This window comes from Pleuronectes platessa, chromosome 6 (assembly GCF_947347685.1).
Source record: "Pleuronectes platessa chromosome 6, fPlePla1.1, whole genome shotgun sequence".
NCBI classification, from domain to species: domain Eukaryota; kingdom Metazoa; phylum Chordata; class Actinopteri; order Pleuronectiformes; family Pleuronectidae; genus Pleuronectes; species Pleuronectes platessa.
This window is the reverse complement of record NC_070631.1, coordinates 4614214-4630471: the sequence shown is the minus strand read 5'-3', so window position 1 is coordinate 4630471 and position 16258 is coordinate 4614214. Positions and strand designations below refer to the sequence as shown.

At 45.0% G+C, this 16258-nt stretch overlaps 1 protein-coding gene across 1 annotated transcript; it reads right to left on the bottom strand.

The window, feature by feature from the left end:
• Nucleotides 1-2571: 2571 nt before the first annotated feature.
• LOC128441875 (protein SOGA1) lies at nucleotides 2572-15033 on the bottom strand. Its single transcript, XM_053423991.1, has 9 exons — nucleotides 14274-15033; nucleotides 11647-11871; nucleotides 9954-10112; nucleotides 7427-7492; nucleotides 6128-7333; nucleotides 5135-5254; nucleotides 4448-4497; nucleotides 3192-4365; nucleotides 2572-2727 (listed from the first exon to the last, which is right to left on the bottom strand). The coding sequence occupies exons 1-9, from the start codon at nucleotides 14886-14888 to the stop codon at nucleotides 2572-2574; spliced, it is 3771 nt and encodes a 1256-aa protein (XP_053279966.1). The 5' UTR covers nucleotides 14889-15033.
• Nucleotides 15034-16258: the final 1225 nt, after the last annotated feature.

Here is a 16258-nt window from a genome sequence, read left to right as displayed (position 1 = left end):
TGTATAATATAATATTATATCATACAAAGTTATGATATAATATCTCTAGAATACATGTACAATATAACATATAACACTTATAATATAATATAACTCCAATGTATACTAGGTGTATAATATACTATAATATCTCTATAATACATGTACAGTGTAATGTAATATAATACATGTCTAATATAACACAGAAGCAGCAGCAGGGACCTGTTGTAGAAGAAGAGTTTCATGTCTTGAAGTTGACTTTTCTCTCTCTTGTTGTTTGACTCGTGTAAAACTTTCAGTCCTTCCTGAAACTTCTGATCAGACTCGAAGTCGTAAGATTGAAACCTGAAGAAAACCGACTCCATGTCTGCTCCGCTTTGTTTACCCTCCGTCGGAGCTTCACTTCCGGGTTCTCAGCCTCTGTTTGGCATCAACAAATGTGGTTAAAGACGGAACAGCTGAGACTGAGAGAGGAGGGCTGAGGCTGCAGCGCCTCCTGTGGCCACTGTCAGTGATGCAATTTACTGCAGCCTATGGAGGAAGAATTGAGGAGTTTGAAAATCTGAGGAAAAAGATTTACTTCAAATTATGAGAAACATTCAACATTTATCATTCATAACAATTGTTCTTCTTGACCCATTTTCCTAATCTTAAGATATGAATTCAAAAAATAAATAGTTAATCCATTAATTGTGTCAAAGAATATAAAATATATGAAATGCAAAATATTGCAAATCGGAAAGTGAGCCAAATTAATATCTCAACAATACTTTTCCAGTGGAACATTAATTACTTTTGATTTCATTGATTCACCTTTAATTAACATCTGTCATGTATATAAAACACGTGCAGTGATTGTATTGAACCTAATATATGTGTTTGTGAACAAAGCAACTTAATTTAAATTAATCCCTTTATGTAAAATATTTGTGTCCTCTTCTCCAACATCTTCAACCCTCTTTGGGTTTAGAATACTGGGGAGGGACAGTAGACGGTCAGGCCTGCTCACACAATATTTATTACATGTTATTTCAATAAGAAAAGATGAACCCAACAACAATCAGAATCATAGATCACAGCTCATGTTTCACTTCTGTTCAGTTCAGCTTTTCATCCACCAGTGAACCATCTTCATGAGGATCTTTGATGGTGTTGGACTCACCTAGTGTTGACTGGAGAGAGTCTGAGAGTTTGTTTAGAGACACAACTGATGCGGGACCAGATGCTGTGTGGCACACTTCTCTCCACAGGGAGGCGCCATGATTACTTATACTCTATATATACCCTACTATATCTATCTATCTATCTATCTATCTATCTATCTATCTATCTATCTATCCATCTATCTATCTATTCTAGTCGTATCTAATCTGTAGAAAATATCTAAGATAATCGGTTCCCTCCCATTGAGACTGGAACAAAGCTGTGTGTGTGAGTGTCAGAGCACAGATAACATGTTATAATTGTGAAATCTCTGGGAAACGCTTTTCTCTCCAGCTCTTTACTTCCAGTTCCCATCACTAACATCCCAGTGCTTTAATCAACATTGTGACTTTAAAGAGATTGTGTTGTAAACTGTGTCTGTATGGAAATTTCTTGAAGCCGAGTTGTTTACATTACTGGTCTATTGTGTGTGTGAGAACCCACCTTCTCTCTGATTGTGGGAAACCAGGTCACCCTGAATGAAAGAGAGTCAGTAACTCACATTGTTGCATGAGTGTGTGTGTGTTTGTGTGTGTGTGTCACTTGTAACAGTAGAACCGACACATGTTGTGAGCAGAAACATGACTCCGTGAGATTGTGTGACCAGACCCACTCTGTCCTTGACCACAGGCCCCGTCTGCCGCCAGTCAGCTGATCTGCTCCTGGAGAATCTGAGCCTCCATCTCCCACAGAGACATTAAACCTGATGTCCAGGTGTAAACAAAGAGGAGCAGTGAAATGTGCTGGTATCACACAGACACAGTGAGAGTTTAAGTGTCACATGATAAGAGAGGGAGAGAGTGAGGGAGGAGGATCATGCTTCTCACAGGCGAGGAGACCTCATCTTATTAACTACTTTGCGGTAACTTTTTCTTTTTTTAACCACGTGACGTAACGCCTGGCTCTGAAGCAGCTTATTAGTGAGTAGACACGTTTCCACAGCTTAAATAAAACCAGAGTCAGGTTTGACTGTGAAGACGGGAACATGAAGGGAGATCAAAGAAAACACGAGAGTTAGAGCTTAGATGTTTATTCAGTAAAACATGACGTTTATCTCTACAACATAAAGATAATATAAAATTAATTCAGCATAGAAGTGCAAAAGTCAGCGTGAAATTTGAATCATAAAGGAATATTTAATATTTGTAAGATTTGTCTTTAGTTGACATAATGATCGATCTGTAAAAAGGAGATAAGAGTTTTCGATTGCACCAAAAGAAACAAGTATCACTTAACATTAAACTCCCGGTTCTCCTACATACAGTCTACACCAGCTCTCCCAGTCCAAGCCTCCTGCAGTGAAGCAGGTTTACATTTAAATATTATATGTTGAATTCCTGCTCTCAGCTGTCGGTGTCAGTGGAGCCGCCGCTGAGCCTCCTCGCCTCCTCACTCACAGCTGGAGCCTGCGGCCGCGCTCACTGCCGGCGAGAGTCTGTGTCGGTGCAGCTTGCTCTGGTTGGACGTTTGTCTCTGGGTGCAGCGAGACGGGCGAGCGAAGCAGAAGGTCAGCGTGCTGCTGGAGCTGCAGTCGTAGTTCCCGTCCTGAGCGGAGACAGAGAGGAGGCAGATTGAACATCAGGTCATGACGGATCTGTAACGAGCTGCGACACTTGATTGTCAATTAATCAGTTTGGATCTGGTCACAACTAGTTTGAGAATGGATTAATCATTTCACAATTTGTTTTTAAAGAGTCAGTTCTAGTTGTTTTTTGTTGTTGTGTGCGTGTGTGTGTGTGTGGAGAGTTTTGTAACTATGTATCAATCTCTCTGTGTAAGATTTATTAATGTGTAAGAGAATCCGTAGAAAACAGATAAATAATCACACATTTACAAATTACGCACAGTTTCACATTCAGGTACACAACTCTCCACACACAAATAATGTTTTGCTACAATATTGGCCTCACACACTTTGCTCCTCGGATGAACAACGAGAAAAAAGAAACTGATGATTGAACATAAATCTGACTCCTCGTGTAGTGAGACATTTCTTTGGATCCCCTCACCTCTGCACTGCCGCTGCGTCTCAAGCTGGGGTTCAAGCCGCTGCCTCTCTCCTCCCTCGGGACCTTCCCCGCCTCCTCTCTCTGCCTCATGAACCTCTGGTTGACGATCCTCGTCACGCTGTCGGCCCTGTGCAGCGAGGCGGCCGGGGGCCTCGTCGAGGGAACGCGCTCCAGGTTCTTCAGCCCGTTCTTTGTCTTCGGTCCCGACACCGTCACTGGTTTCTCCGCCCGGCCGCTCACCCTGCGCAGGAACTCTGTGACCAGGCCGTAGCGGTTGGCGCCTGCAGATTTGGTGGGAGGCTTGGCGCTGCTCAGGGAGCTGTGGCTCTGTCCTGTGCTTTGTCTCTGACTGCTTTGTCTGGTCCAGTTGAGGCCAGAGGTGCTTTGGTGGTTCTGGTTCCACAGAGCTCTCGAGGTGGAAACAGAGGAGGTGGAGGAGGAAGAACTCAGAGTGGGGCTGGACGAAGACGAGTGTCTCCGGTAGAGTTTAGGTGAAGAGGTGGAGGTTCTGCTCCTCTCGACCCGACCTGGTACTGCGTCCAGCGAGGTGGAGATGTAATGAGAGCGGACAGAGACCAAGGAGGGGCTCAGGACCCGAGAGGGGCTGCTCCTCACAGCAACCGGCCCCTGGGGGCCATCGGTCTGCAGACCAACACTCACCATCTTTGGCTTCGTGTAGGTCTGAGTGCCCGAGCAGGCCATGTCCACCCAGCGCCCCGCTAATCTCCCTCTGTTGTCCTGTGGACCGCTGTGAGCGGCCTGCCTCCAGCTGGCCGTCATCTCCTTCACGTCGTCACTCAAGTTGGCAGAGGAGCCCAGACAGAGCGCAGAGAAGGAGGTCGGCGGCGTGCACCAGGGAGAGGAAGTGTTGTCCGACTCTCTGTCTGCGACGGGGCTTTGCTTCAGCTGAGCCAGCTGGACCCTGCGAGCCGACGGGGGGCTGTAGTAGATGCGGAACGTTGACTTCTCCGGGGCAGTGTGGCTCCTCTCCATGGACATCTGCTCAAAATCAAGATCAGGGAAGCTAAGCGGCATGATTGGATGGTCCCACGTCTTAACGGGGTCCTCTGGGTCCAGCTGGGCGACCTCCTGGCTCAGATAGCACCAGTTCTTGATCTTGGGGCCGCGTGGAGAAAACTGCCGCCTCTGTCTTTTCTCTTTAGAGCTGCGGATCCTGTGAAAACAGCAGGAGACACATGAGCCTCGACTTCAATGTCCACAAAAACAAGATGGACCAGATAGAGAAAAACACTGACCTGTCGGCTTCACAGGGACGTTCATCCTCAAAGATACCACTGACCGCCCTCTGAGCCAAGAGAGGAGACACAAGGAGAAGACAACTTGTAAATCGGGCTACCAGCTCAATATCAATGTGATGGATTGCCATGGAATTCGGTACAGACACGAACCATGAATACAAATTTTCATGATCTTTAAAATGTTCATCTAAGAGGAGGAGATGATGAGGGCAAACTGAACGTTCCTCTGAGAGAAAGACGGATTACAGTCCAGTCAGAGGGGTAAGAATGAAAAACAACCTTTTAAAGAAATAAATCTTGAGTCACGCTGTGCAAAGGGGCCAGTGGCAACATCTCAAATGTGAGATTACATTTCCTATCTCGTGTACATTAAAACGGTCTCTCTGTGTGTCTGTGTTGGACCGAGCAGGTGGACCCAGTGACTCTGGTCTGTCTGGACGCTGCAGAGAATCTGTTCATGCAGCAGATTTGAACATGACTGTCCTGTTTGGCCGGAGCTCCTCCTGAGAGATTAGCCTAAATACTTTGGCACGAGTCTCCTCATGATGCCTGTTGGACCGAGTGTGAGGAGGTGACGCCCGGCCAAGGAGACGGATCATCAGCAGGACTTCCCGCTGTATCACACAGCCCAACACACAGCGGGGGGGGGGGGGTAGGTGCCTAAAGGGTTAACACCATCCTTACCTCGGCTGCCTGGCCCTGCCCGGCCTTGGCTCTGCTGTCGAGTTCAATCCGCTCATCCTGGAGCTCTGCACTGAGCTCCTGCAACAGCCCCCGCAGCACAGACACAGTTCTTTCCTTACCCTGAATACAAAAAACATAACCCAGATATATTTAGATATCCCAAAGATGAACCATATCTCGAACAAAACATGACATCGGCTGATTTAGCGGTCGATTTGGAGTTTGTTGTATGTTTATCTGTTTGTTAGTTAGGATTAACCAAAGGGTCAGGAAATAAATCTTTACATTTTGGTGCGAATCTGGATTAGTGGGCGGATCCAGGAATGTTTTTTCACTTCTTTAACATTGAGAGATTTGGTGTTTTTCATCATTTCCATTGATTTTCTCAGAGCACAATTTGTGAATCTTGATGAAATCTAAATGTTGGCATGTTTAGGGGACTTATATCGATGAGTGTGAGAAATCTGGTGCAGCTTGATTGAAGTTAAGGGGACTGTTTGGCCTTGCAGAAGCATTGGCTGTGCTGAATGACATTCTGGTTATCTGGTTGTGGGTTAGTTGGATAATTGGTTGTTTGGTTTGTTAGTTTAATTGTTAGTGAGCAGGATTCTGCTAAAAGTACTGAAAGGATTTACACAACGTTTGATGCCAAGATGACACATTTTGCGGCGGATCTGGACAAAGCAACAGAATTCTCCTCCGCTCCATAAGTGTGTGCAATCTGGTGCAGATCCAAATAAAAATCTGGATCTCATGGATTTAAATGCGGTTTGATAAGGGGACAGTTAGGTCTTTGTGTGGGTGTGAGCTCTAAAACAGATCAATCTACTGATCTACTGAGAAAAATTTGGGTCAGGCTGTTAAAAATACAACAAATAGTCACTTGTTCCAGCTCTTAAATTTGGTATATATGGCATTAAACTGAATCTCTGGGTTCATAAAGGGGCTGTGGGGCCTTGGCGGTGGAATGCATCATATTGAGTCATTATTTACCTCTTTTCCCTCCAGGTCGGGTCCTTTAACCTGACACCACTGATGGAGGATCCACAGAATCTGTAGTGAAAGCTGCATTTTGGGGTCCCTGCAGCTGTGGAGGAGGTCCCACTGAGCCGAGCATCCTCGTCTTGTTGCCCTCTCCTTGACCTCTGAGGTGCGGAGGTCTTCAACATGTTCCTGTTTACTTGGGGACTCTCTCATGTCATGACCGACCTCGTCAGGATCTGCACCGTCTCCGGAGAGAGAGGAGATAGTGTAGGAATCCCAAACATGTCCGTCCTTGCAAACAGAGTTTCTGCTGGAATCCTCTCCTGTTAAAAGCGTCTCCATTCTCCCGGTGAAAGACAACAGCATGTCCCGCAGAAGCTCCAGGGCCTCATTCAAAGGTCCAGGGAGGAAGATCTTCTGGGCTCTACCGTTGGAGTCCACGTCTGTCAGAGATGAACAACGGCGGTTTTTGGGTGGTGCTGTCAGGAGCTGTATGGCTGAACTCAGAACGCAGGAATGGTCTCTGAGAGCGAGCAGAGCTTCATAGTCTTTCAGCGTCATTCCTCTCAGACCTCCGTCAGCTTTGTTGTAGTTGTCGACCTCCTGACCGTCTGAAGGGTCCCACTCTCCACCGACTGGACCCTCTCGAGTCACATGACAAGCAGCGATCATCCCCTCACCCACCTGGGTCTGGTTGCACAGCAGAGACGTTTCCACACCTTCTTCTGCTTCCTGCTCGTAAACATTGAATCCCATTTTCAAACTTCTCTCCCTTCCCGCTCTGTCCTGCGATGGCGTACAAGCCCCCACTTTTTCCTCCATAACATCCCGATTCTGTTCTTCTTCTTCTTCCCCTCCTCCTCCTCCTCCTCCTCCTCCTCCTCCATCTCCTCCAGTTTTCTCTCTCAAGTCGCTCATTTCCGCTCTCAGCCCGCGATTCTCCACCTCCAGTTCCACGATGCGCCGGCTCAGGAGTGTGGCCTCCTCCTCCACCAGCTTCAGGTGAACTTTGACCTCTGCCTCCCTGGCGTGGGCGGAGTTGTGTTTGCCCTCAGGTGATTGGGCGACGCTCACATCTCCGTAGGCCGAGTGGTACTTGACCAGCTCCTCACGCATGCCCTCGCTCTCTGACACCAGTTTGGTGAGCTTCTTGCACATGAGAGCTAATTCCTCTTTGGCAAAGTGGAGCTGGCACTTGAGATCAGCGCTGTCATCCTTTAGGAATCAAACAGTGATCACAGTCAGTCAGAAGCAATAAATGCAACACGTGATATTTCAAATCAAAGATGATTTATGAACAAATCAAACCTCAATCGCTTGAGAGATCCTCCTCTCAGCTTTAGTGGATCTGATGCTTTTCTTCTTCACAGAGTTCTGATGGATAAAAACATGACAAAGATGTTTTATTCACGGTTCAGCACAAACATTATTTTGGCCCGAAACTTTCACAGTAACAGTTTATCAGGTTCATCTGTGGCTCAGGAGGTAGAGCGGGTCACAGAAGAACCGAATGAACGCGTGTGTGTGAAAGAGTACATGTGACTTGTGCTGTGAAGAAATACTGGAAAAGCTGTATATACATTTTAACTTTCATATTTAAAATATGACACTGCTCAAATTGTTTGTATATATTTTTATAAGATATCAACAACGTGAGGGGAATTGAACACCTGATCCAATCAGAGCAGGCCGGTAGAAGAGGTTAGATATAATGATGTAGTGGACAGTTACATCAGGAAATAGGCTAATACTGTTACTTTTAATACTTAAACAGTATGGAAAGTATATTTCAAAGCAAATACTTAATTTTACTCAAGTAGAAAGTGAATGTGATACTTTTACTTGACTACATTTTTGTCTATTTATTTGGACGTAAAAGGTTTGAATCCTCTCCTCCGCTGCCTCCAGTGCACCAGTCTCCCCGGTGTGTTTGGATCCAAACACACAAGGGTTTCCAAACACGACTAATTTATTTGAAAGTCTGAGTATGAGAAGAATGTCAGCCTCTGCCTGGCGCCATTGTCCCGCTCTGAGCCACCAGACAGGATGTCAGTGTTAATAATAGTCATCTTACAGTCGGGCTGGAAGCAGCAGGGTTAGGATCTCTTCAACTCAAGGTCAGCGGGTTTGTCTGTGGATAAACTGCGAGCTGAAATGTGATGAGCAACACGAGGAGCAGACCGTGTTGTGTTATCACTATCAGGGTCACGGACAGTCCAGCAGCCGCGTGAGTCTCTGAAACTCTCCTCCTCCTCCTTCACGTCTACCTCCCCTGTGTTCTGTGCTCCTGGATTAGATAATCTAAGTGGATTTCCCTGCTGGGATCACACAGGGCGAGCAGCTGTCTCCCATGAGTGGACCAGATTGAGCCCATGCCAAAGCACAGAATCCAGGATTAAACCGAATACGTGTCACTTCAGTGCACGGCCGTTACCCCGGGAATAAAAGGTGGACTGAGAATCAGTGCAGTCTGATGAAAGTCAGAGAGGAGACTGTAGTAGGTCAGTATGTCGGAGCACCAGCACCGGTCTATATGAAGGCCATAGGACACAGGGATCCGGATTTAGCCTCGCTTGATAGACGACAGAAAAGAGGGAGCGAGACTATTTCTGTAATCTCTCGGAGCATCTCTCCCTTTTCTCTGAGATCAGCTATGCCTGGAGTTCAGGCCTCAGCATACCAGGCTCCCTCTCCCCCGCCCCGGCACCGGGCAGCTGCAGGGCGAGCCCCGCGCTCAGATCACCGATCCGCACCAGGGTCATGTGTCACCTGACATCAGGGGCGACAACTGGCTGGGATGGGTGCAGCTGTGTTGGGGGGGGGAACTGAGAGGAGGATTCCTGACCAGAGGGATGATGGTTTGTGAGGCGTGTGAGTGGTGGAAGCTTGAGTTTCTGTGAAGGTTTTATTTACCATCCCCCTCCAGACGTGTTTAAAACTCTACTTAAAACTGTGTGGTATCAAAACGGTCTCTTACTCAGCGTGAGAAAGGACTTGAGAAATCCTGAACAATACTTTCTGTCTTTCGCACATAAAACTCTTAGCCTGCAAAAAAGTTTTTAAAGTATAGTTTCACACAGTGGTGGACGATCTAAGGGACGGGAACGATATTGAAGCAAATTACAGTAGAGTTTTATTGACTATTAAAAAATGCCAATGAATTACAGTGGAGGCCAAATGTTTAAACTACCAAATATTTTCATTCCTTCACTATATCTGCTTCAGAGGCTGAGTAATGAGGTTTTTGTAAATGTTGGTGATTCTCTCAGCTCTTCAGAAAACCCTCAGGCTTTTAGGGGGTTGTTTTCGATAAGTTTTTTTATTTCTAAGCTTGAGGTCTTTATGGTCTAACTTAATTCTTTCAAACCATCCGTGAAAAACTAGTAAATCTATGAATATGCAACAATAGATGATTTCTGCAACGTCACATAAAAGCTCATTCTCAGTGTAGGGTTTCCCTTCACACTCATCTTTGATGCATCCCTGACCGACACATCCTGGACCAACAATTGTGATGTTGCAAAGTCCTGCACAGACCTGGGGCGGCTGTGGCTCAGCACGTGGAGCGAGTCGTCGGTTTGATCCCTGGATTCCTTAAACCCCAAATAGACCCCTATATGGCTGTGTGTGGATAGTGGTGTTGTGTGAATGGGGGAATGTGTAAAGAGCTTGAAGTGGTCGATAAAACTTTTGGCCATATTGCCCAATATGTGCATGAATGTGAAAACAGCTTTCAACCTTCAACGTCTTCTCCAATGAAGCTCCATCCTCCAAGTGAATTAACAACATGAAAAACTAAATGTCCCCTGGTTTTAATCATTTTTAAATGTCGTACCTCTCTGGTTTTCTCCACCTCGGCCTGTAAAACCTGCTTGGCCACTTCCAGCTCCTGTGTCCTCTCTCGGAGCGTCTCATTGTCCCACTCCAACTGGGAATTGTTCTTCTTCACCGTCTCCAGCTCGTTGTACAAGCGCAGGGACACGCTCTTTGCCACCTGTAGGCAAAGCAAAGATTGGGTTACTGGGGCTCCATTCATGGACCAGTTAGGAGAAAATGGTCTCATGTTCTGTTCGGGGGGGCAGAGTTTGAAATAAGAGGAAAAACAGGCTGAGTCAGTAGCTTCCTTTAAATCAAAGCTTTTAAACGTTTTATCGTAATTAATTCCAGATTTAACTCATTCTAGTCTTTATTATTGTAATAGGTGGTCATGCTTAAATGTCTGTTATGTGTTTTTATTATTTTATGGCTCTGTTATGATACATTTTTATGTTGTTTTTATGTTTTTTATATTTCTGAAGCACTCGGTTTTATGAAAGGATTAGAGAGATAATTATCATTATATATAAAACGTCTCCCACTCCCCCTACAGAAGAGCAAGACTCAAAGATTGAAAGAGGCAGAAATCATGTCTCTTCGTGTTTTTTTTGGTCATTTTACTTATCTTAATAGTATTTTTGTCTTTTTGATGGATAATTTTTCTCTTACTGTGCCCAGTAATCAACTCTGTTTCTTATAAATTTCTATAACACGTTAAAAAACACGGGAGTTGAGCCACGGCAAAGGAAAAACGAAATAAGTTGATAAAATGAAAGTAAAACAGTGTAAGTGGTCAAACTAGATAATGAGGGACAGTAGTAGAATCATGAGACATAATCAGGCTTATTAAAAAGCGGGGGTTTTATATTAGATTTAAAGTTATCGATAGCGGGATGTGGGACAGGAGATCCAGAGTTCCAGAGAAAAGCTTGTCGCCTTTAGCTCTTAAAGGAGAAAGGGGATTGAAAGGATCTGTTGTGAGGACGACCTACGTGACCTGGGGCAGGACACAGGATCAGGGGATCTGTGATATATGGGGGGCGCGAGTTAATCGAGAGCTTTGCAACAGGCAGTGAGCAAATCTTTTAGTCCTGGTTGTGCTCGTGAGCATTATTTTGGGACTGCAGTGTGTGGTTTGCATCAAGCGGAGAAACTTCACAAGGAAATGCTTGCGACAGGAATTCACCACATGTGTGGATGAGGGGGTGAAGCTGAGGCTGCTGGGAATCCAACACCACAATACAGAGAGACTGGCTGCCACTGCGCAGTCTCGTTTTTACAGGGGGAGCCAGTGAGCTGCCGTGATTCCGATGAGGAGTAATGGGCTTTTATATCTCTTACTCATGGGGAACAGCCCACCACATAATTACACCATCGTGTGTTAAAAATATAAACAGGATGCATGATGGAGCAGTTTTGACCTAATGACATATTTGCGGTGTGAGCAAACAGCAGGGAGTCGCAGTTTACAGCACAGCAAAGACTGGTGAGTCAGGGTTTTCTGTCAAATGATTACAGTCCGTCAGTGTGTGTGAGCAAGACGAGCACTGAAATGTGAAAGAGTTCAGTGGGATGAAGAAGGATTCAGGCAACTGGAACGGCAGTGATTCAACGATTTCCCCAAAAGAGCTTTCACTGATGGTGGTGGGTGAGTTTTAACAAGACCACACACACACACACACACACGCGCACAGAAGGAGTAGGCTCCTGACCCTGATGTCGTGCTCCAGGCTCCGGACCAGCTCCCCGTCCACCTGTCCCGTCTGAGCCACCCGGATGCTGCGGCGCTCGGCCTTGCGGAGGCGGTAGTGCAGGATGCGACAGGACTTGTTGGCCTGCTCCAGCTGCAGCCGCAGCTCCTGCAGCTGGTAAACCTCCTCCTCCTGGAACATGTCGCGCATTTCCAGCATCTCACAGCGAAGCTCCTCCACCTCATCCTGGGACACAAATAAAGAAATGCAACGATCAGGAAAAAACATAATTTGGGGTTTGAACTATAACATTTTAATAAAGTTGAAGGCCCACCAGCAAACCCTCGGTGCAGAGCCACCGACCTGACTTGACTTGTTATAAATCGAACTACAGCAGGGTTATGTCTATGTTGAGTGTCCATGGTATCAAGTAACATTTGGATCACATCCAGAAATTCAGCCAAAAGGCGAAATTAACTGGCCCAAAATCTCAGATTTAAACATAAACCCCTTGTGTTGGCAGAAAATCCTTATATTTAGTTAAGCTTCAGCTTTTGCAGAGGGACGGAAAGCAGAGGAGAATTTCTGAATAAATAGCATCATCTGGTTTTAGCTGGTTGTACGTCAGCGATGCACTGAACTCCGGATAATCTCTGGACATTCTCCGGAGGGTGGTATGTGGGAACGCAAAGTCTGAGTAATAGCCTGTGTCCACAGTTTATCTGCCCAGCCTCCTGTAGTAGAAGCTTCAGAGAAAGTCAAGAGGAGTTCATGTAAGAACAAAACAGCGACTGGGTGTGTTCTGGACGATTCTAATACATGACACACACAAAATTGAGAAAACAAAAAGAAAAGAAAACACGTAGAAGACACCGACAAAGATGTAAAGAGAGTTTGTGGTGATAAGAGCCGAGGCTGGTGTTGATGGGCTGGCTGCTCTACTCTCCACCTGATGGTCCAAGGTTACTGTGCTGTGAACACATCTTGGCAGAGAATCTCCTGCTGTGTTGCTCGGGTGTGAAAGGCACATTCTCCGGAGTTCATGTTTGGAAACAGCTGAAGTGTATTCTACTTACGTACTAGTTACCATAATGGGTTCTAACCGAGCTCTCTACAGAATCTAATGGAAATCAGTTCAGCGGCTCTGGTGTAATCCTGTTGACCAACAAACAGGCAAACAAACACTGGTGAAAACATAATCTTCTTGGTGATTAGTGAGCTTTAGAAGCTCATCTCTGACTGTTTCTAGTCCTCGTATGAAGTGTGAACTAAATATAAAGATGTATTTTATGACCGCTTCCATAAAATTAAGCCTGAATCATTTCATCGCCCCCTGCTGGCTGGCTGCGCCTCCTCCATGTTAGTAGAAGGGACTTCTTGATAACTGTGAAAGACAGAGTCTGTGTGCAAAGTTTGTGATGCCAAGGCTCTGAAAAAACGTGAGAGCAAATTATAAAACGTATCTCTAAATTTGTAAATGGTGTTTGGGCCCTATCATATTTATCAAAGTATATCTATTTTAGTTAAAGGAACCTATGTGGTGCTTTAAAATTAACTAGAAAATAGGAAAGTGGCAAAAAATTGACATATACGTACATCATGTATTATACGTCACAGAGATCAGCTGAGATTTGCCTGATTTGATCTCATAAGCAGAAGCTGGAGTCCGAGGCTTCTCTCTGATTGAATTACTCTGCAGGACAGTTTCCTGATTTCATCCTGTGTCCCGGGTCTCATCACTCATCACTTTTTGGTTTTCGTGAGCAGAATAAATTCTTGAAAACAGCGTGTCTGTGAAATGAGATCCAGCTCAGACACAAGCCCCATAGATTCAAGGTCGGCCTGAATAACAGTTTTAAAATAAAGATAAACCTCATGTTCTTACACCTGGTTATGTTTTGTTTTTTTACCTCTGTCAATTGGTTTGTTTGTTTGTCAGCAGGATTTCGCAAAACAATCCAGAATAGATTTCCATGAAACTTGGTGGACGGACGACACATGGGCCAAGAGAGGAGCCATTATACAGCATTTAGGCACAGATCTGGATAAAGAGTCAGATCCAGGAACCAATCACCAATTTCCCAGAGAATAATCCATGGAACTTGATGAACATCAGGAATGTATAGGGAACAGATAGTGTTGGACCGACCGTCCAACCGACCGACCATCCATCGGTCAGTCAGTTGGTTGATAGGTTAGACAGTTGGTTGGTTGTTTAGGTTGTTTGTCAGCAGGATTACACAAAAACGACCAAACAGATTTACACAACACTGGGTGGAACGATTGGACATTTAACCACAAAGGAGCTGATTTCTGTCTTTAGCAGTTTTGATGTGAAAAACACTGAATGACATTGATTCTTGAAGTGAGCACAGACTGTTGACTTTTGATTCTTACATGAGATCTTCCTCTCACTTCTCCTGCAGACACTAATGAAGACTGACAGGAGCCTTTACAGAAAATAGGCTCTGGTGTTCAGAGTCTGGAAGGTCCTGCACTGGGACTCACATAGACTTCATAAAGAAGCAAAACCAATAAGGATCTAAATGGACATTTAGACCAATGACACCTGGAGATCATGAAAGGAAATTTAAAACAAAAAAACTGTATTAAAGAAACGGAATAAAGAATCATGAAATCAAACCTACTTTCAGATACTCGTTCTCTGATCGTAATTCCTCCACCTCCCTGACCAGGTCCTCGGTTGTCTCCCCCATTATCAGCTCCATGAACGCCCCTGGGGAGTTTAACAAAGTGAGGCCCCCTCCGGCCGCTTCGGGCTGAAGGGCGCAGGAAACCCTGGCTGCCTTTGCGCACGATTTGTTCGGATTCTCATAAGCTCTCCCGTCTATCCAGCTTAGTTCGTTGTCGCTGCTTGGAGAGTCGTGCTTGATGCCCTCCGAGGGGCAGTCGGATATCTCTGAGCTGCTGTCGGAGGAGGAGAGTTTCCCGGAGACGCAGCCGGAGTCTTTGCTCAGGTCCTCGGAAGCGTTGCTGGCGTCGGAGAGTTTCCTCTGCGCACCGGGGCTCCTGTGGCACTCTGCTGCGGCATTGGATGACACTTTCCCCGCTCGCTTTCCCTGCACTCCCGCAGCTTTCACCTCCTTCCCTGGTTCACAGAGACCTGACTGTTTCTCCTTATTGGAGCAGGAGGCAACCTGAGCATCTTTCTTCCTCTTCTGCAATAAAACCTGCTGCTGCGTCTTCGGTTGTTTTTGGCTCCGGAGCGCAGCTTTTGCGCCTTTATCTCCTTCTCTGTTCATCCCGACCTCTTTCTTCTCTGTTCTTTAGATGGAAAAAATAAAAAGCTGTTTAATCCAAGGTGACCATGATGTTGTCATGTGTTAAATTCCCCCTGTGTCCACTTCTCAGAGCTCAGTGAGTGAGGAGATGCGACTGGCTGCTCCCCATCCTGCAGACTGGGACTGTGCCATTACGCACGAGACGGACAGAGGACAGACATTGACCTGAGTCTGACTGACGTGGTTTCATAAGGAGTTCCGGACAGCGTTTACAAAATAAAAGCGTCCACCCTTGATGAAAGTTTCACCAACATAAAACGTATAATTTGTACATTACTGATAATGATGAATGATCTCAAAGTAAGATTTACCACATGTAACTTTGTCACTCACATTTTCTAAACTTTTACTTTGCAGCTCGCATCGTTTTCCGGTCTGATTCTGACTCTTATTGTTGATTTGACGCAGCTCAGTCGATGTTGCTGCCAAATTCATCTTCAACTTTCTACTAAATAACTTTTAAACTGTTGAGCATGTAGCTCACATTTATCCATCTGAGTATTAAACTATTTATTAATACAATCAGGAGTTTGATAAAATATTTATTTACCATATTAAACACTTTTCTCTGAAGATCTGAAAACAACATATTCAATATTCACACGCAATGTCACATCTTTTTTTGATGTTTATGTGATTCACTGCCTTTGACTTCCTTATAGAGTTGAGGTGACTGATACCAGGGTTAAAGCTGCCACCTCGTGGATTAGTGGTTGTGTTGCATTTAGTTGCAGTTTTCTAATTCTTTATTAAAATGTGCCAAAGATTACAGGAGGAAGTTTTCCTCAACCCCATTTATCTGCTGCACTAAGTGCATTTACTCTAACTTTACTCTCTTCTTTTCTTAAATATAAGTTAAAAGTACTTGTGTTCAACATGAGTATTTTCTTTTCAAGCCATTTTCAGTCTACAACATATTTCACAGGGATGAATATTGTTCTTCTTCTTTCTAGACACAGACTCATTCATCTAACAGCTTTAGTTATTTTATAGCCTAGATTTGACATAAAATGAAGAACATATGGAATATGCAGTAATGTTGTTAATTAAACATGTAATGCTTTTGTAAATACGAATGTGTTTCTGCTCCTTAACTTCAACAATCAAATATTTAATCTGTGTAGCATAAAAACAGAGAGAGTGGATTCTTTGCATATCAAGTTCCCAAGCGGTTTAATGTGGGATATTAGGACTGTATTTGTTTGACAAGCATTCAGTATGGGCGGCTGTGGCTGAGGGGTAGAGTGGTCGTCCTTCGACCTGAAGGTTGGCAGTTCGATCCCCAGTCTGACCCATCTGCATGCCAAAGTGTCCTTGGGTAAGATGCTAAA

What these genes read in the sequence shown, in the direction of transcription:
- LOC128441875 (XM_053423991.1), bottom strand. Translation starts at nt 14,888, where the DNA reads ATGAACAGAGAAGGAGATAAAGGCGCAAAAGCTGCGCTCCGGAGCCAA. An exon ending in CAGAGAACGAGTATCTGAAA is followed by an intron (nt 11,872 to 14,273) that starts GTAGGTTTGATT and finishes TTTGTGTCCCAG; the next exon opens with GATGAGGTGGAGGAGCTTCG. An exon ending in GGATCTCTCAAGCGATTGAG is followed by an intron (nt 7,334 to 7,426) that starts GTTTGATTTGTT and finishes TGATTCCTAAAG; the next exon opens with GATGACAGCGCTGATCTCAA.